Here is a 21,254-nt window from a genome sequence, read left to right as displayed (position 1 = left end):
AAATTGCAAAAGTGCGTAAACATCTATTTTATATGCCAGTGATACATTTAGAGGCTTAGGTGCTTGTTAAAGCACTTTTACTGCTGCCTTTACATTTCCTGTGTGAACTGTAGAAATGCAGGAGTTCCTCATTTGTCTTCCATTGTCTACAATTTACAGCACATACATTCTTACCAGTCCTGGCTGCTGGTGCTGCTGCTCGTGTGAGCAAAGGTTGTGTTTTATTGAGTATCATTTTATGCTTTTATATTGAAAGTTGTGGAAAAACTTCTGGTAGGTGAATTTTTCTTGTGCTTTTGCAGAGAGGTGAGAAAATCTTGGCTCTTACCCATTCTTTTGGTTTGTGGGGCAGATACAAGCTTGGAATCATTGTATGTGCCCATAGTTGAGACTATGTATCTGTTATTATGTGGCAGTGTCCTAGAAGACCACAAGAAGGTGCTGTTACTTCCAGAAAGTGTGTGGCTCTTCCCTAGAGGGTGACTTGGGATACTGAGGCCCCTTGCCTTCCTCTAGCTGCTTCTTCAAGGAGACCCTGGAATAGAGGACAGCTGAAATGGTGGTGGCAGGAACATGTGGTGGAAAGTAACAAGTGGTGGCAGAAATAATGCTTCCCATGACTAATATTAGAAGTGCTAATGGAGCAGTGAGTTGTGGACTGTCTATAGACAGGATGTGCCTCTTGAATTGGGGGTGAGGGTAAGCTGGAGAGAGGTGAGACTCCCCCACTGCAACTTCAGTGCTGCAGCCCCTGAGGGCACCAGTGCACCACCTTAAAGCTGGGTGCCAGCCATTCCCAGCCACAGGCTTGGAGACCTGCCACCATACCAGTGACGTGCTGTTTCACGGTTTATGCCCTAGTATTTATACTGTAGTACAGAAGTGAACGAGGCAACATTTTAGGATCCTCTTCAAAGAAACAGTTGAAGTTGGGAGTATCAGTCTTCATCGAACTGGCACCTTATCCTCTGTTATTCCTTGCAGTTACCTGGATCACCAAAGGTTTACTGGAGAAATAAAATTGAGTTTTTTGAGGGAGAGGCTGGTTCTGATTTCATGAAAGAACTATATAGAACTAAAATGCAAAGCACTTAGAAGTAAGGGAGCTTTAGCATTCAAGCAAAACCAAAGAAGATACAGAAGTTGAGAGCCAGAAGGGACCTCAAGTCATCTGGTCAACTTTTTAAGTTTACTGGTAAAGAAACCAAGCCCCAGAAGTGTTCTAATGTGCCCAAGAATCCAGTAGTTCCAGACTGGTGTATTGTAACCATGATTTGCTGATTCCTAACTACAGGGTTCTGAGCTCCCCTCTGGAACAGCAGGAAATATGTGGGATTCACTGCTGTGTCTCCAGCATAGAACAGTGCCCAGCCCACAGTCGACTGATATTTGTTAAATAAATGAATCCATAAGACAATTTTTGAGAATTTGATTGCCACATTAGCTATTAGATGGTAATAATAAAATTTGAAAGAATGTCCAATTTCATGAGTTTCCTGTTAAACAACAGAGCATATTGCTGTTAAAGCCCAGACTGTTAGTCTGATATTAGCCAGATGGGCAAGTGAAGATGTGGAGTTTTACTTACTGGCTTGACACCTTTCAGAGCCCGGTTTCACTGGATTTTCTAATAAATCATTCTGTTTGGCCTGCTGGGATCTGATGTCATTCAAGTTTTATATTTTGCATTTGAAAACATGCCTACTTTAAAATCTAGTATTTGTTGTCTGAATTGTTTGCTATTTTCCTAGATGTATTTTTATCAATAGTTTCACTGTTTTTAAAACTTAGGGCCATATAGGGATTTGATTGTTTAAAAACAATCTAGCTATTAGGTTTGGGGAATTGTCACTTTCAAATGCTGCTGGTGGGTGTTTCAATTGTTATAACTTTCCAGGAGGGCAATTTTGTATTACTCATCGAAAGCCTCAAAAATGTGCCATGTCCCTTAGTCAGGCATTTCCACCACTAGGAATTTAAACTAAGGGGAAAAAAATAAAGCATGTGTACAGAGATGGACCTATAGCAGTGGTTCTCGCCTACACAATGCATGTGGGCACCGTGTTCCTGTCAGAAGCTTTCTCCCCGCACACTGATTCTTAACCTGGTGGGAAGTCTGCTTGGTGGGGTGTCTCAAAATCTGGCAGGGGTGCTCTCCGAAGTTTGGAAAAAATTCATCTCCAGATTCTGGTGACCTCCACAGAAAGTACACCAAAAAACCCAACCTCTAATTTGCCAAAGTGATTTTTGTAGCTTTGTTTATGATAGTTATAAACTAGAAACAACTTAAATGCTTAGTAATAGGGAGATTGATTACATAAATTGTGGTGTATACATGTAATGGAAAACCCTTTCTTCATTGACGGTATTGATTGATGTGGAAAGATACTCAACATTTGTAAACAGCAAATTGAAAAAGCAGTTTGCAGAACAGTATGTGTAAGTTGATCTAAGGTTTTTTTGTTTGTTTTTGGAGAGAGAGAGAGGGAAAGAGCGAGTTAGCAATTTTCTACCTAGGATGTAGGAAAATGCCAGGAAGACTGTAGACCAAATATTAGGTGAGATTATCTCTGTGTGTTCAAAGCACAGGTGACTACTATTTTTATTTTCCTGGATTTCCAACATCTAAAGCATGTTGTGCAGTAGAGGGCATGAGAGCAGATCCCCTTGGGAAAGTTCTGTGTCTGATTTCTCATCCGTAGAGTGGGAATGGTAATACCCAGGTCAGTGTGTCCGCAGGTTGTGAGTAAGTGGTAGATAAATGTTACCTTGCCCTCACTATTCTGTTATGAGTAAGGCCAATATTCCTATTAATACAGAATTTCGAAGCATAGTAGCTTGTATCAAACTGTTGTGAAAAGGATTTAGGACATTTTGACAAAATATTTCAATGCTTCTGGTCACTGGGAAACATTTTGTTGATTTTTTATTTACTTTAAAATTAAAATGCTTTCCATTGCCAAGTGACTTGGTTTTGTATTAAAGGCATTTTTTTTCCCTTCTGTTGTCATCTTCAATCGTCCTGTATGAGAAGTTCTTGAAGATCAGGGTCTGATCTTCTTTCCTTTTATGAAGTTGTTAAAGTGAATTGTGAGTCATTATTCAGCAACTCTTAAGGGCCTCTCTTTTTTTTCCAGGCAGTGGGTAGGAGTCAGATGTATAGCAGTGCCTGGGACAGACACATCCCCAACCACTTGAATGGCAGGGGAAGTGACCAGAACAGCTCAGGGCCAGGAGGCACACACACTCAATAAACATGTTACCACAGTTGACAGTCAAATCAACAATCCTCTCCTGCAATTTTATTTTTTAATTTTTTCTCCTGCAATTTTAAAAGAAACTGTATTGTGACGTGTCTTTTCAGCGAACACAAACATTGCCTCCTGTCTTTTCTATCAAGTCCGTGAAGAGCAAGTGAGGTCATTTCACCTTGACATCCACTGATGATTTAGTGATGACTTGTGTTATACATGTGTGAGAATATCCTAGGCTAATAGTCTTAAAATTGCACTATACATCTTCTGTGAAGGACATGCCTTTTTGAAACTATCTTGTATAAAATTATTGAGATGGATTTCTGCTAATAAATTTATGATGGGTGGAATTCATGGATAGCCCATGTGAGAAATTCCAGCACATGGTCTCACTGAGGATGAGGGTGATAAAGCATGAGGTTTAAAATAATGATTCCATTTGATGGTATATAAAAATGCATTTATTTTGTAATTTGTTCCTTTTATAGGGACAGCTTTTTTTCTTTTTAAAGCTGGCAAGAGCTGTAAATATTTTGATATAAAATAGGCCCTCAGTAGTCATGAAAGATGTCTTGGAACCTTCATGACAAACACTAATCTTGCATTTTATTTCCCTTAGACAGCCTAATAAAAAAAGCTGGTTTTATAAATCATTTTTTCTTGTTCCTGTGTAGAATGCATGTAGAGGTCATGTTACAGGTTGGAGCCACTAGCAAAGCCAACATTTTATCCTTTCTTTCTCTTACATTTTTTCTGTCTACACCATTGCTTTCCATGGCCCACTTGGGCCTCCACTGAAACTAGCAGTTACCTTTGTTTTTTGAGCTGGGGTGTGGAGGAGAGGGAAGAACCACTTTTCATGAAGAAATACTCTCTCTCTCCTGAGATGTACTGAGTGTATACAGAGAGAGCCACCAAGCTCATGTTGCTCTGCAGACATTAGGCTATTGGCTGCACGTAGCGCTTAGCCAACTTACTCTTTCTCAGATGACAGCTTCAATAAATGACAGATGATTCTGTTTTGGAACTTTTCACTCACTTACAAATAGTCAGAATTGTGTTTGCTGTACTCATGCATTCCATGAGCTACATTGCTGGGATCCAACACTCAAATGCTTACAGGGGCAGTGGAGGTCATGTCCATTGCAGAGTGGATCTGATCTGCCTTTTGTCTTTTATATTTGATAGAAACAATAAGAAATATTTTACTTTCTTCTTAATTCTTCTACAAGGCAGTGATCATCTAGATGCATGGCAACTGGAATTTGTCTCAAGTTTGGGCACCACTAAGGAAAGACACTGAGGAAGGTTGGATCTGGAGCAGTGTGAACTGAGCTTGTGTTTGACAAATGGACAAGGAGGAGTGGAGTTGGGGGGACATTCTGGGTAGAGGGTACAGTGTATGCAGGGACACAGAGGACAGCTGAGCCTGGCATGTTTGTTGGGACTCGAGCGCCGGGCTGGTGTGGGGCAGAGGGTGAAGGCAGGCGGAACTGCAGTTGGGTGGCATGAGACCGTGGAGAGCCTCACACCGCACTAGAAGCTGTCCCCTTTTCCGGTAGGCCAGAGAGAGCCACGGAGAATTCCAGGCATGTGAAATGGACGTTTCAGAAGAGTGGCTCCAGGTTGTGTCATGGAGGCTTGGGATCCAGAGACCAGTGAGCAACCTGGCAGTAGTGCAGCCGAGGGACGAAGCCCCAGCCAGGCCCCAGCCAGGCCCAGTCCTGCTTTTCCTGGTAATGTTGAGGCAGTGACACGTGCAGAAGTAGTGACTGCTTCTCATGCTCAGTCCGTCCTGCCCTTTTCCTAAAGCTTCTGATTAAACTGAAGTGATGAGAAAGTGTTCAGGATGTTTAAAGCTCTCAAACACAGATCTGTTGGTGCCTTACCCTTTAGTTGCTAAAAGTTTGAGGGGTCCCTGAGTGTGGGCGGTGTCATAAACCAGGAAGCAGGTGAAGTGGCAGTGACAGAGCGGCCGCTTGAGCTGAAGATGTTGGTCAGAGGGCGCAGGCTTTCAACTGTAAGTTCTGGGATCTGTAGTTAATGACACTGCATTATAGACTGGAGATTTGCTGTGAGTGTGGATCTTAAGCATTTTTACCACACACGAAAAAGAAGACACCTGTGAGGTGATGGACATGCTATTAACTTGATTGTGGCGATCATCCCACGATGCACCTATGCCTATAGCAAATGATCATGTTGTGTACTTCAAATATATACAATTTTATTTGTCAGTTATACCTCTGAAAAGCTGGGAAGAAATAGGGAGTAGGTTGCACCTATGAAGAGAAGGGATAAGAATACTTAGAGTAAGATTGATATTGAAGCAAGAATTTACAATAATTTGGACAATAATAGCTTTATGTTTCATATTAATAATACCTTAATGTTGGACTATCTACTTATTAATTTTTTAGACAAGAAATGAATCCCTTAATTTTAACACTATGGGAGAACGGGATTTTAGACGTTGTGATAAAATGAGGAGACAGAAGCATTGTCCCCCTTCGTATTATTTTGGCAGTTACGTTCCATTATTGGTACATTTCACTAACCAGTTTTTTGTGCTTTGCCCACATGTTGCTGTTAAACTGTGTCTCCCCCAAACTGTATTTGTTCATTTTCTGTGCATTATTGTCATCACCATCACCGTTTTATTTGGGACCCAGAAATTATCAATGCTAAATTTATCTTATTGGATTAGTTTATTAGACTAATTTATCAGAATCCTCATTATGCATCCAATATATTTACTATTTTTGCCTAATTTTTTTTGGAGGAGGATCCATAAATCTGACGAATGTGATTCCTGCTTCTTCCTCCAGTTCATTAATGAAAATGTTTAGAAAAACAGAACTCTGTCACATCTGTCCATAATCTTCATCCAGGTTGATGTCATCCGTTAGTTGGCACCCTCTGAGTAGGGTTGACCACGTGGCGAAAGAGCCCCCTTCACCCTTTTTCACACAACTCATGAACATCTTTGAGGTGTTAGGAAAGGTCTTGTTCAAATCCAGACACTTCCTGTCTGTTTCTGTCCCTGGCTTTCCCAGTTCAGTGACCTCGTCAAGCAAGAGGTGAGGTGGGGCTGTGATACATCGGATTAGGGCCCCTTTTCTGATGCATTCTGTAGTCTTGTCCAGGATCAATGTCAAGCTCACATGTCTCTGGTCTGTAGAACTTGCTGTCTTGATAGAATGCCCCTTTCCGAGATAGTTTTGACAAATGCCAATTATTTCATATTCTGAGGTATTTCTCATTCTCTTTTCCACCTTATGTAGAAGACTCAAGTACACGTTAGGTAAATGCTGTGCTTCCACATACTTGGAAGTTGGTAACCCTGGTCAGAAGCTAGAGATTTTATTTCAGTTCTTTTGTTTGTCTTTTTGAGAAGCATTTGTATTCTAAAATAATGCTCGGGATTTTGAGATCTAGGATTAAATAATATGATAAAGAAAAAAGAAAACCATCTGAATTCTTTCAGAGAGGAGAGCTTTCAGAGTTCAACCCCAAAGAATGTTAAGAAAATATTCAGGCACATTTTGGTCAATATCTGTGCCCTGAAATATAAGTCCTCAAACGGTTTATATTTTAAGATTATTTCAAAAACAAGGCAAGAATTTTTTCATTCTGATACATTTTGAAACAGGTTGTTAACTGGCGCCCTAAGAACTGTATTTGGCTTGAAAATGTATTTTGTTTGGCCTACAAAGTGTTTTTTAAAAGATGGGAATTAGTTGCTAGCATTTAAAAATAAGGAGATTTCACATTAAAGAAAAAAAAGGCCCTGCACTTCTGGCCTTTTGAAAACCTTGAAGGTCTGTGACTACACAGGACGCATGTACGTTACCTGCATGGAGGTAAAGAGGTAAGGAGCTAGCTGGGGCTGTCCCCCGGGGTCCTCCCCTCCTTACTGCGTTTCCTGGGGCCAGCATCACTCACTTCCTCTGCCTGGCCCTCAGTGTGTCTGAGCTTGCATCTGCCGAGTCAAGAGCTAACCAGTGGTGGGGGAGGGTATAGCTCAGTGGTAGAGCACGCGCTTCCCATGCACGAGGTCCTGGGTTCAATCCCCAGAACTTCCACTTGAAAATAAATAAGTAAGTAGATAAATAAATAAGTGAACCTAATTACCCCACCCCAATTTTTTTTTTTTTTAAAAAGAGCTAACCAATTGAAAGTGTGCGTAGAGTTGGGAGGACTGTAAGGCGGTAGCAGTTTGCTGTCTTGCTCCCTGACGCAGACTGCCTGGCCTTTGTCTGATGTGACGCTTGGAAGAGCTTGGCAGGGCGGGCGGTATTTCCTCCAGGAACGGCGCTCCACTGGGCTGGCCGGGGAGAGCAGCGTTCCTGTGCACATTCTAGGCCCCCTGCTTCACGGAGGTGGCCAGTTAAGTGTCCTAAGAAGAAAACAACTTATGACATTTAAAGTGGGGAAAGTAAGCCCTGGGTCGAACCTGTGTGATTTTAGAGAGGTTAGGGGATTTGTCCGAGGTCACACCCCTGCCACCTAGTCAGTGGTGCAGTGGGGACTGGAGTCCCCCACTCCTGACTCCAGTTCCATGAGTTTTCACTGCACATTTTTCAGTTTAGTGTAAGGGTCTCGAGATGAGATTTGTAGTCTGATCTGTATTTAAATCCAAGTTCTGACCCTGACTAGCTGTGTAACCTTAAGCAAGTGTCAAAAACTTCTCAGTGCCACATTTTCCTTGTTATAAAAAGGGGGAGAATAATGATAGGGTTGACTTCATAGGGTTGTTATGGGGATTAAATCCAATCCGATTAAATCCAATATTGCATTTAAAGAACGGAAAACGATGCCTTGCCTGTAGTAAACAATGCGTAAATAATGCATGATATCTGAAAAGTAATATTTATGAATTCTGTGTTATGGGAGGCTTAGCTAAAACCAGCATTTCAACTACTCAAAATTGTTACATTATTATTCTTTTTTCCCTCTTAAATTTAGAAAGGGCTTTAAGGATAGTTTTACTCCATGTATTAAAAATAAAAGCTTCCAGGATTTGAACCAATATTGTCTTTTTATTCATAAGTTTTCCAATAGTGAAGAGGTGCATTCAAAAGCATACCATTCAACTTTCTCTTCAGAATATAAAATAAATAATTGGGTGTCACCAAACTATTTTAAGTCCTTACCAAAGATGCCCTTTTGGGTGGGTTTGTTTAAGTCACTAAAAATAGATCTTGAACATGCAGTGCATATAAAGCCCTCTTAGATGCAAGAGTGTTGTAAAGACAAATTTCTGCTTTTAGGGAGCTTCTAATTAATGGGAAAAGAGAGTGGGAGGAAGGGAAGGGATAGTCTTCATAATACTTGGTGTGATATAAATGCCCAAAGTGGGACCTCAACACAGTGCAGAGGGAACATTAAGAGAACGCCAGTATCTGAATGTGATGGGCTGCGAGAGAGCCAAGAGGCAGAGATGCCCCAGCACAGGAGTAGGCAGAGAGGAGAGGCAGATTGTAGAATCGAGTTTGAATTTGAGTTTGGACCTATAGTCTGAGCAGTTGGTGTGACAGCCTCCAGATGTTTGGCCCAGAGTTTGAATGAATGATAAGAATCAGATGGAGATGATGTTCAGAGCCAAACAAGTCATCGTGGAAGATGGATTGTAGGAGTCCCTGCTGGAGGCTGTGGGATGAATGAGTGATTTAAGTGACCTATGCCAGAGATGCTGGTGGGCCTTCCAGAGCAGTGGGAATGGAAGTGGGGTCGATGCTAGGGGAAGAGTCAAGGTATGTTTTGGAGGTAGAACTGTTGAGTAGGTGGAAGGGGGCAGAAAGACAGGAGTTCCGTGTGACCCAGGAGAGACTGGTGCCAGGAATGGGGACTGGGGCCCAAGGCACAGGATTGGAAGGGAAAGGGAGTTTAATTTTGCACATGTGGAGTTTTTGAGGGATCTGTGGAATATCTAAGTGGATATGTAGCATCAAAATATTTTGTCATTCCTGAAGGAACTCATTTGAGTGGAACTGTGCAGATAAGCGAGAAATTGCTCAGGAGATGGTTAGTCTGTGGCTGGGAAGAGGCCAGTTCTGGATGTACAGATTAGGAAGGCATTAGTTTTGAGTGATGGTTAAAGCCACAAGAATAGATGATGCTGTTCAGGGAGGGAGTGTGGGGTGAAGGAGCAGTGGATTGGAGGAGGTCCACCAAGGAGGTTGAGAAGGAATGAGATCCCGAGGTATCTCAAGTCAGTGGAGGAAGGAATGGATTATTTAATTAACAGGATTCGGACGAGTGGTAACCTTTGGTTGGGGAAGGGGAAAGCTGGGTCCCTGACTCATACTGTTCACCAAAATTAACTTCATATGGATTAAAGCTTAAAATGTTAAAAGCCTTAACTGTCCTTGAAAACAATATACATGACAGTTTTATAATCTTGGCATGAGAAAGAAGTTTACAGTCAAAAACTATAAAGAACAAAATTGAGACATCCAACTTAATAGAAGTCAAACAAAAACCTCAATGGAAGGTCGGAAAGCAAACTGGGGAATATATTTGCAATGTATGTAACAGAGTTAATTGGCATACTATATTTCTTTCTAATTGAGTGGTAAGGAGCAGATTAATGCCTAATTAGAAAACCAGGCAAAAGATAGAATAAGCAGTTTATAAATAAAGCTACCAATAAACATATGAAATGTTATTTTGATTACATGAGCAAGGAAATGAGATTTATGACTAACAACTGGAAGAGATTAAAATTTAAAAAAGAAGAAAAGGTAAGCCTTGATGGTAGTGAGTGTGGGGAAGCGTGGCCTGGAGGATGGAGCTGTTCTGGTTCTTTTTGAAGGTGAGTTTTTATCATGCTTTCTTGCATGTTAGGGATCTCTTGGCATGGTTTTGTAGAAGAAGGAATGTTCTTCATGTTGTTTCTTTACTACAGTAGTTGAGTGTCTCACCTTTGTGATAGAAGGAAAAAACAGGTTCATTTGTCTAATGGACATTCATTACCATTTATTGAAGGCTGCTGCAGTCACCCCTCTGCCCAGCCGAGAAGAGAAATGAGTGGACAGGTGTCCCTCTTTGTGGTGGAGCCTCCAGGGGCTCCTGAGGGATGGGAAGAGTTAGAGTGTGGAGAACATCACAAGGGCTATTCCACAGAGCGACAGTTTGAGGGGCGGCCCGAGGCCCCCAGGAGTGCGGAGGATGGGGAGCTGCAGGGGTCTAGCTCCGCTGTGGGGTGGGGTGGAGGCGGACTGGAGGGGCTCAGTGTACCAGGCTGAATAGTGACTCGATGTCAGAGCAGCAGGAGCTTTTGAGAGATTTTAAGCACCAGAGTGATGTACTCAAATGTACTCTTTTGGACGTGCTGAGGTGCGAACAGGCTCTCGAATTAACAGGGAGATACTGGAATGAAGATGACCAAAACCAACTGTGAGGAATGTAAGGATCCTGAGAAAAATCTAGATGAAAGTGTATAAAAAATTCCTAGGAAATGCAGAAAAATAAAAGCTAGTTTCTTACAGCAAAAGTTAAATTTCAGTATCATTCTCCTGCATGCAGAATGCAGACTAAAGTGTGACTGTGGAATCCCCAAGCAGCTGAGCTGACCTCTAATTTAATTCTCAGACTTTCTGATTTAAACTGTCCTTAGTGTTTTATTGTTTTAACAGTGCTCCCAGGTTGTAGGAAATACCTAACGATTCTTTTTATGCAGAAGTTAGGTCCAAACAATTCAATAAATATTTATCACCTGACAATTTAGTAGCAGTTTGAGAAAATAATGCATATCAACTGAAAGGAAATAATGTTTAAAATTTTATTCTTTAAAAGCCACACACATGAACCTACTGCGTGCTGCATAGCTTCTTAGACCTTGGAAGCAGATTGGGCACTGCCACCCCATTTCCATTTCTACAGTGATTTGGGTGGTACCTGTGTTTTATCACAGCATCTAACAACCCTTCCCTCCCACTTCACAAAGATATGACGTCCTTGAGAAGAACGCAACATGACCTACTGTTGAAACCAAACTGCCTTGAGATAAAGGTTGTGACAAAGATGTCAGTTTGTTTCCTCTGAACATTTAAAGTTCACTGTGGTACCCTAGTTCGTTTGCTTCTGTGCCTTGGGGCATGCCGGCACAGGGTTTGGGAACCACAGCTCTGGTTCCCCGTGTTGGCCATCCTCGGGCTAGTGTGAAGCCTGGCAGTCAAAGCATAGTGCGCAGACATGCACGTACTCACTTAGGTGCTGGTTCTCACCCACCCATCAGCCAGCTTCAAGTTTTGTGTGTGCTCAGTGCAGGTTCTGTGCTTGGACACTGGGGGTCTTACAGTGAACGGAGAGACAGCGTTTCCTCTCAGGGAGCTTGTAGTCTGCTGGAGGAATTACAGGCTGGGAGAAGGGTCAGCAGACTTTGTGTAAGGGGCCAGGTCGTCCAGTATTTTAGGTGCTGCAGGCATGCAGTCTCTGTGGAAATCGTTCAGTGCTAACACCATAATGTGACGGCAGCCCTGGGCAGTGTGTAAACAAGTGGGCGTGGTTGTGTGCAAGTGAAACTTTATTTACAAAAGCAGTGGTGGGTCCAGTCTGGCCCTCAGGTCAGGGTTTGTGCAACCCCTGTGATAGAAGGTGTCGTGCAAGCAGAAGGAGCCGCACGCCTTCGGGGAGTCTTGCCTCCTACCCAAACCTCCCAGGTGAGCTGAGGAGAGGCTGGCAGGAAGGAGGGAGCCAGGCGGGAGGGGTGCTGGGTGCAGAGTCCTGACAGGGTCCGGTTGCTGGGGGAATCCTATACATCTTAGTGTGATTGTGAGTGAGACCAGGGGGGAGGCACAGAGCTGCTCTCCTGAGTTAAAACTTCAGTTTCATGGGTCATTTTTGGTTTTCTACCTCTTCTTTTTCCCTGAATCCTATCTTCTAGTAACCTTCAGAGAACGGCAGCCAGGAAGGAATATCTTTTGAGAGCTGGTGTTTCTGTATATAATGTATGTCATTCTCTCAATCAGTAGTTTGAGTATAGAATTCCAGTGTGAAAATAATTCTCACTCAGCTTTTGAAAGATGCTCTCTTTAGCTGTTAGTGCTAAGAAGTCTGCATCCCCTTCTCCCCTGGCCCAGCCTCCCCAGCCTGCCCCAGGACCCCCAGAATGTTCACTGATCGCACACCCAGTGTCTCCTGCATGTGCACCCACGGCCACCGGCGATGGCCCTGTCACCTTCCCCGGGTGACGCCGGATGGCTGCTGGGCTCAGGGAGCTGTTCCCACACTGCTCTCCTTCCTGAGCCCCGTGTGGACCCCTGCTCCCTGGAAGTGTTTCTCCTCATCTTCTGTTCTCAGTGCTCCTCTGTGGAAGAAGTCTTTTTAAATTCCTCATGCTGGCTACTTGGGGAGCTCTTTGAGGACTAGATTTTTATAGTTGAAAGTGGATTTTGTGTATGTCTTTCTGTTATTGCAAGTGTCTCTTAATTAAGCTCCTTAAAACACCACTTCCTTCAAGCTCCCGCTCCCTTAAAGCCTTTCCATCTCCCCGCACAGCCTCGTCTCAGTCTGCCTTCCCACACCGAGCTTCCCCATCCAGCCAGGCTGGGGTTTTCACGGGTGCTCTCCTGTCCTTACAGCCCCGCACTGCGCTTTGCTGGTACCACAGAGTCTACCCAGCCGCCAGGATTCCGGTCCGAGAGGCCCCCTGCAGAGGCAGTGCTGCAGGAAGTTAGGACCTTGGAGGGGGTTGGGGGGGGGAGTAGAATTAGGAAAGTGGTTGCTGCTCACGGTTTTCAGGTGATTTGTTATGTTCCCTGACAGAAAGCAGTGAAGAAAAGGAGACTAAGAAGAGCAGGAATCGGCAGTACAGATGCTGCTTTCCATTCGGTCTCCCTGGCTCAGGCGCCATCCTGGCATGTCCTATAGACTCTGCGACCTGCTTCTGCATTTATTTTGCTGTCTTGTATGTAGTTAAGCAGCTTTTCTCCCTCCAGTGTTTCATTCCTTTGTGAGTTAATGACAAGGGAGTTATCTCACTGTGGTGACAAAGATAGAGGCTCGAGATAAAGAGGCTTTGGGTCCTCTTTTTCACTCACCATCTCCTGACTGAGCAGGTGTTTCCGCAGCTCCGTCCCAGGCTGGGGTGGATTCCTGCCGGCAGAATGCTCTCTGTCACGTTCCCCGTTCCCTCTGTGCCCACCTGCCTCCCTACCCACACCGCAAAGGGAAAAAATGAATACAACACCCTAAACAAGATATGTCAGGAATACAGTTTCTGGTGCCTCTCTGCCTTTAGCTTTACTTTTCTCCCCTCTTTTTTCTAATTGTCCTCAGCAGAAAGGTCCAAAACTCTCAGAGACTGGAGCCAGAACTCTCAGAGCCCAGGGGAAGGCAGACGGTGCTGGTGCCCGTGTGGATGCCCTGCTGTCACAGGAGGGGCCAGCGCTCTGCGGTTTGGGGCGGAGCTCTGCACATGGGCCCAGCTCAGGCTGCTCGGCTGCCTGCCTGAGACAGAGGTCAGGATACCTGCAGAGAAACACAGACAACCAAACAAAAAACAGATTTTTTTTTCCTATTCAGCAATTTTGTAAATTGATTCCGCACGATTGATTTTCCTAAACAGAAGGGCTCATTGACATTTTTGAATCCTTCAATTACATTGCACAGGATACAAACTGGTAGTCCTTGTGCAGAATGCAGTCAGAAGGCGTGTTTTGCTTGGCCTTTAGAATGTTGGAAAAATATGAATCAGTTGCGTATGTTTACAAATTTGAGTATTTCATGTAAAATCCCAGATTGCTACCTTGTCTTGAAAAAGCAGAAAATCTGGCAAAACAAGCCCATTGCTGGCTGCCCTCAGAGCAAGTGGCTCTCCCTGCCATGGACACAGCTCCGGTTAGCACCTGCCTGTGTCGTTTCTTACCTGTTTTGCCCTTCTAGGCATTTACATTTGCATTCTTCTGTGTGTCTAGGGACAGCTATCGTAATTTTGAAAATTAGCTCCTGAAATTCTATAAAAAATGTGCTTTCCTCTAAGGAATAAGGAATTGGTGGGAAAAAAAAAGTAAGTTCTGACAACGTTTCTATCAGAAGGGAGCAGAGACAAGTTTCACATGTCCTTGTTTTCCTGAAGTACACTGCAAGGCTCTGTTCATGTATTATTCTGGCCTTAAATAAGTCCATTTGAAAGTTTTGCTTGGTAGAGAAGCCAGGTCTATTACAAGCATAATATTATATGGTCTAAATGGCTTGCTCAAAATTTCATACGTAAATGTTATAACAAGAAAGTCCTCTTTATCACCCTGCCTATTTTCAGCTAAGCTGGCAGCGGTGACAGTGCTGTTGATTCTTCTGTTCCCGGGCACCTCCACCCTGACCCTCACAGACCTTCCCGGTGGTGTCCCTGATTGGTGGCTGTTAATGGCACTGCTGACCTTGTGCCAGTGAGCTGCCGACTGCTGGCTTGTGCCTGCCAACAGGAATGGAATATTACAGCGTAACCTGGGGATGGCTCTCCTGTGGACCCTGAGAAGGGCTTGCCTCCGCCCTGCCGTGGTTGAGGTTGAAGCCCGGAGGAGTTAAGTGATTTGCGCTCAGTCATGCTGCTAATTAGTAATGGAGCCAGGATGAGAGTCTTAAGTCCACAGAACCCGGTGCAGAGCTCGTCCTTGGCCGCCTCCATCCCCCACCTGCCACTTGGTGGGACACACCCCTCTTTTCTAGAAGAACTGTACACTTGGAGTGAGGGACTGTCTCATTTCAAGATAATGTTTAGCCAGTCAGTGAATATGGTTTGTGATGATTTAGTCATGGGTTGGTCAAGTTTGGTCTCCTTTATTCAGTTATTCCTGTACATGCCATGTAATTCTGTAACTTTAGCGATTAGACATTCCATGAATACATTTTCATTTTAATAAGTAAGCTTGGCGACACTGTGTTTGACCAGGAAGTTATTCATCCACAAAATACTTGACCACTTTTGAAATGTGTACTTGTGCCTCGTGTATGTTTTGGTTAGAATTATTTACACCATTTGGGATTCATTTCCTGAGTTTTTGAAAGTACTGAACAGTAGCCAAGTAGCCATCCTTGCCACTTGCTGTCGCAGAAGAATGTTTCTTGAGTTCTCTCATTAGCCTCCAGTTAGTTAGATGTTGGATCACCTTTCCTCCGTCAAGTCCCTGTTTCTCATATCTCTTCTCACATTTTACGTTTTTGTCTTTTGGTTATCCTGAAAGATGGCTCAATGTTTTATCTGTCATCTAAAATATTTTAATATCCACCAATGTATTTATCATGTAAGGGCTATCTTTATTTCTGGTTATTCATTTTTTATTGCATCCCCTTGTTTTTATGGCTGTGCCATGTCTGCTTGGAGAATACTGTTTAGAGGTGGTTTTCTGTTTGTTTGTTTGTTTGTTTATTTGTTTGATTTTCCTCTTTCTCACATTATTCCTATTTCCTCTGGGATTAATTTTTCTTTCCTTTTGGCAACCTTGTTTATCCTGAATTTATCTTTAATGATTTAGGCTTTGCTTGCGTGTTTTATGATCCTTTGTTGTCCATTCCAATATACAAATGAGGCACTATTAAGTCTGACAAGGAGTTTTCAGTACCTTTGGAGGCCTTGTTGGCTGGCAGACTTCTCCACGTAGCAGCTAGAGAAATCCTTCCAAAGTGCAGATTGGATCATGGATCTCCCCTGATTAAAATGCTCCAGTGGCTTCTCGTCTCTACCCCATTAAACTCTGTATCCTTTTGATGGCCATAAGGCCCTCTGTGCCCTGACCATCCCACCGCCTCTCAGCCTCTCTTCCTGACCTTTGAACCTGGGAGGCCCATCCTTACCTTCAGGTCTGTGTGTCTGTTCTTGCTGCTCTCTCCCCTGGTACTGTCATGGCAGTCTTCTCATCAGTCAGATCCCAGCTCGAATAACAGAACTTCACTCACACACTCTCACACATGTACTGACTCTGGTTTTTAAAGTGCATGCCAGGATCTTAAATTTATTACTTGTTTATGTATGTTTCTCTCCAAACTCGAACCTAAGCACCTGGAGGGCAGGGACTTTGTCTAATTCAGTTTTGCACCTCTGGTGCCTGGAGGAGGGCCTGGCACTTGGTCGGCTGTCTCTCAGCATTTGCTGACGGGGATCTTGCGGAGCTCTTGGGCTGAACACCACATCCCTCCATTGCTTCCCCTCCCTACTGCCCACCAGAGCCAGTCCCTGCTCGTCTGTATGCTTTCTGTTTTCCATAGCAATGTGTTGAAATCTCTAGTCTGTCAGTGATCCCTTCCCACTGTAGTTGTTGCAGTGTTTATTACGCTTTAGACATTTGTGTGTCATTGTCAATACTTTTGTCACGTCTGCAGTCCCCCATATGTTATTAATTACCCTGATTTTTTTCTTTAACCTTTTAAAATATAAGTGAAGTAGAAACTTTATATCACAGTGTACATGAAAAAGAAAACCAACATTTCTTGTCATAAATAAATAACTATAAAAGTTAATATGTACCAATTAAAATTAAAAACTTCATTTCATGTATCACTTAAAATTGTCAGAACCTTGGTTTTATGCACTGCTTTTCTATACTCTGGCAGTACTGGAGTGTTGATAAGTATGTACTCGGTTATAATCTTGAACCTGAAGCCCATCATTTGAAAACTGACCCTCTGATAGCGCCCAGAGCAAGAACTGTGTTTGACTGTCACGTCTCCTAAAGCCAGAGCAGCTGAGTCTAGTGTCTCCATGGTTTTAATGTGCAGTGTGTTTCAGTATTTGTCAGTATCCATTTTCAGTGTTGATGTGCACAGGGTAAGGTATGTCTGTGGACCAGTTTGAGCACCATTTGAAATTCTTCTTCTCATCCAGGACTGACTGCATTGCACGGATGATGGACATTTTTTTATGTTTGAAACAACCATCCCGGATGGTGGACAGTAAAAGAATGAGGATGACTTCAAATTTCCAGTGGATCTTGTTAACATTTCTTCTTCTATATTTAATGAATCAAGTAAGCAGCCAGAAAAAAAGTAAGTGCATCAGAGTCAGAGAAAATGAACCTATTGCAATGTCATTACTGTTTTGATTAAGAAGCAATCTTTTGTTTTTATCGAACCCTTCAGGTTATTTGTGGTTAAAGTCCATTTCTTTGTCATTTTTAAAATGTACTTCTGGTTTCTTTTAAAAAGCTCCGTGAAGATAGATCTAAATCTTCTTTCCCCATTAAAAAATTAAGGTACAACTTACATACAATAAAATTCACCCTTTTAAGGTAAAGATCTGTGAGTTTTGACAAATGCATACAGTCATGTAACCACCAGCACAATCAAGACACAGAACAGTTCCAATATGTCCATGTATAACTGGAAAATTTTGCTTTACACTGGAATTTGACACAACATTGTAAAATGATTATAATATAAATCAATAAAAAATGTTTAAAAAAATCTCAAAAAAAAAGACACAGAACAGTTCCATCATTCCAGAAAATTCCCTGTGCTCCTCTGTCGTCAGCCCCTCCCACTACCACCTCCAGCCAACACTGATCTACTTTCTGTCTATAGTTTTGCCTTTGAGAATGTCACATAAATGAAATCTAAATACCTTTTTAAGATAACATGTGATTTCTCTTCATTTTATTGAAATACATTAAGGATGTTTGTGTAGATGTTACCTAGCTTACTGCCCCTGAGTTTAGTTTTTATATAATTTCCATAATTAAACAGGTCTTCTCTTTTCTCCCAGAATCACTATTAAATAACTTTACTGTGATTACTGATGATTTCTGATGTGTTCCTAATGTTTTTGTTTTCTGTCTTATATAAGTACCTTTATAATTTATTGCTATAGTGAATATCATACCAACCATATGTAAAAATTGAAGAAAAATTCCTTTTTTATAAACATGTATGTAGAGAATCTGAGCTACAATAGCCTTTTCACATTATAATTGCTTTTTTCCCCTCCCTCCCTCCTTCCGTCCTTCCTTTTTTCCTTTTGTCGTCCCTCCCTCCCTCTCATGCTCTCTTTTCTTTCTCTCTGTTGTCCTTTTAGAATGACATTTTTTCACTGTATAGTGCTTATGTGTTCCATGATCTAATACTATTTTATAGATGTGAGAAAGAGCTGTTAGGATTGTAACCTTCTGAATTATTCATTACTTTCCTATTGTTTAAGCCTACACACAATATGTATATTTTTCAGATACTCGTGTGAGTTTATTACTGTTTATGTGATATACTTCATAAGAATCTAAGGATTGGCTCTGGGATTTCTGTACAGGTGGCAGCCTGGTAACAAGCCATGAAGTTGTGGCTGGGAGTGCCCAGAAGCTGTGTTTGTGGCTTGGGAGACACAGAGACACAGAGTTCCTAAGAATCTTAGAGTTCTGTTTTTTCTCCCCCACCAAATGGGACCATTGGCGATTAAAGTTCTCCCAGGCCCCCTCCTGGTCCCTTCACTGACTCTGTACAGCCACTCCCTGTATTTATCCTAGTTGCCTGGAGGTGGAACTTTTGAGAAAGGCCTCCCCCCTACGTGGTCTAGCGCTTGGCCCACTTTCATCAGTTTACTCATTAGCTTTTTTAAAACCAAAGCTACAAAAAGAAACATAAAACCAGCCACCTCCTGTGACTGCAGGTTCAGCTCCGCATAACGAGCACAGGCCCTCAGAGACTTACGCTTAAGGCTGAGGACGGTCTGACTTGTTGACTTTTACAGTGGAGTTAAATTAATAAGCGTATTGTGTGTGTGTGTGTGTTTGTGTGTTCTGTTTCTCCTTCTCTAGGGACTCCTCATGATTTGAAGTGTGTTACTAACAATTTACAAGTGTGGGACTGTTCTTGGAGAGCCCCCTCTGGAGCAGGCCGTGGTGCTGCTTATGAAGTTTGCATTGAAAACGGGTAATGGAAAAACTCTGATTAATTCATAGTTAGAACCTGAAGTTCTTTGTCCTTTGATTTTAGGATATAAAGATTTTATTCTGGAAATTTTTAAAAGAAATTTTAAATCTTAGTTCTCTAATTTCCTTAAAATCTGAATCTTACATCAACCAGGATGGAAACAAACCCTTCTCCTGCCTACAACTTTGATTCTCTTACTATGTGAATATTGAGTATGGAACACAGGGGCTGTGGATTCTGATCCTCTGGGGGGAGTATTACTGGTCTGTCCTGAGCCAGTGTTTGTCTACATCAATAAAGTTTAAGTTTTGACTCTGCCTAACAGAAAATGTCAGTAATAGTGGCTTAACAGACAGACATACACTGTCACATTAAAGGTCCGGAGTAGGCAGTTCAAGGCAGACGTGGCTGCACATGGCAGTGAAAAGCCCAGGCTCCTCTTTATTGTGCTGCTCGGCTGTCCTCACTGTGTGATCTCGTGGTTCCAGATGACGCTTCAGGAGCTGCTGTAATGTCTGCATTCCAGAAAGCAGGAAGGAAAAGAAGGGTGATCTTCTTTAAGGAGACTTCCAGGAAGTCCCATGCAACACCTCTGCTTATACATCTCACTGGCAGAACTTAGTCAGATGGCTAAACCTGTTTGCCTAAGAGGCTGGGCGATGGGTTCTCATAGCTGATGGCAGTGTGTCTGGGTAAACCTTGGGCTAGTGTTCCCAAGGAGAGGCAGGGCATGGACATTATGAGACACTCAGTAGGTCCTGTCACACCACCTTACCGTCTCAGGTCATCTTGGAGGCAGCTACAAGTGCCAGAGCCTGGAGTGGAAGCCCTTGGGCTGTCTGCAAGCCAGAACATTCTTCTTGCTTCTCCCTAATCCCAGCAGGGCTCTGAGCTTTTAACAACACCAGAGAAGTTCCAGCACAGCAGCTCCGAGTCCCAGTTTGCTGATGAGTGGTTCCTAGAGTAAACTGATACAAATGTGGATTTAAATACACTCAGATTTTTTCCCAGTCAGTGTACTTCTGTTGAGCATTACGCTAAGTGTTGTGGTAATTTATCAGCCAGGATGAGCTTGGTTTTGTTGCAGAAACAACCTTTGAATCTTCCTTATTTTCTGCAGTGAACATAAAGGATTACCTTCTGCTTGTGTTCCGTGTCTGTCTTGAGATCAGCTGGCATCTCTGCCCCTGGCCCCTCCCTCAGGGACCCAGGCCAGAGGCCCTCATCTTCCAGTGCACCAGGACAGGGACCAGAGGGGAGCACAGCCTGCCTGCCAGGCTTTTAGAGCTTCCTTCCTAACATGATAGATGTGACTGTCACTTAGTTTCTCTACACATAATGTCACGTGGCTGTGCATGGCTTCGGAGGAGCAGAGAAGTGCGATCCTCCTGTGAATCCAGAAGGGGAGGACCTGCAGAATCTGGTAAACAGCCACACAGGGAGGACGTCATCCCAGCTCCAGGACGTCGCAGAGCCTAGCAATACTGTAGGAGTTGTCTGTGATGGTCTAAGGGAGCGTTGATTGAGGAGTGTGGGGACTAGAGGGGCTGTCAGAGCTGTGGTTTTGGAAAAGGAACACCCAGTTTTCTCAGCAGAAAAGGAACAGAAAACCATTCCAGCCTGAAAGAATACTGGGACAATGGCACAGATGTATAAAAGAGCATGATTTAGAGAATTCAGGTGGTTTTGTGTTGCTGGCAGGTAAAGAAGCCTCACAGGTGAGGTTGAAAGGAAGCAAGCTGACCCTTCCAGGTCCTCAGTCCTGAGTGAGCACCATGGAGAGGCCTGTGCAGGACTGGGGCAGGGCAGGTGGGAAGCTAGAAATGCACCTGAACAACAGGAAAGCACATGTAAACGTGCCCTGTAAAGATGCCAAGGGCCATGGCACCACAGAGGAAAGAATCGCTTTTGTCTGAGAGGCAGTAGGTGGGAACTAGAAGCATTTTGAAAGCAGAGCTGATGAGTGTTTTGTACAAGTGAACCGTGAACCAGGACAGAGGAGCAGCCAAGCTGAGGGCGTGTCTGAGGACGATGAGTGGCCGGGTTCCTTTCTACCATCAGACTCTGTGAGCACCGTCTCAGGGTGAGAGACCTTGTGATGGTCTGGTCCAGAAGTGCAGGGTATGTAAGGTGAGAGGCGAG

The 21,254-nt window shown here is 43.2% G+C and overlaps 1 protein-coding gene, 1 long non-coding RNA gene and 1 other non-coding gene across 4 annotated transcripts in view; 2 read left to right on the top strand and 1 right to left on the bottom strand.

The window, feature by feature from the left end:
• LIFR (LIF receptor subunit alpha) overlaps positions 1–21,254 on the top strand; it is a 70,591-nt gene that overhangs the window by 5,066 nt on the left and 44,271 nt on the right. For both annotated transcript variants that reach the window (XM_032471215.1, XM_032471209.1), the window contains exons 2-3: positions 17,080–17,240; positions 18,998–19,112. In XM_032471215.1, coding sequence (XP_032327106.1) covers positions 17,099–17,240; positions 18,998–19,112 — 257 coding nt within the window. In that variant the 5' untranslated portion in view covers positions 17,080–17,098. The remainder of the gene's footprint in view (positions 1–17,079; positions 17,241–18,997; positions 19,113–21,254) is intronic.
• Positions 460–19,655, bottom strand: LOC116660866. The gene is made up of 3 exons (XR_004316497.1): positions 19,580–19,655; positions 5,426–5,432; positions 460–472 (listed from the first exon to the last, which is right to left on the bottom strand). It is a non-coding gene; the product is annotated as an uncharacterized LOC116660866 (long non-coding RNA).
• Positions 7,268–7,339, top strand: TRNAG-CCC. The gene has a single exon. It is a non-coding gene; the product is annotated as a tRNA-Gly (tRNA).

Source organism: Camelus ferus, chromosome 3 (genome assembly GCF_009834535.1).
Source record: "Camelus ferus isolate YT-003-E chromosome 3, BCGSAC_Cfer_1.0, whole genome shotgun sequence".
Classification (NCBI taxonomy): domain Eukaryota; kingdom Metazoa; phylum Chordata; class Mammalia; order Artiodactyla; family Camelidae; genus Camelus; species Camelus ferus.
The sequence above is the reverse complement of the archived record's forward strand: the minus strand, read 5'-3'. Positions and strand labels throughout refer to the sequence as shown.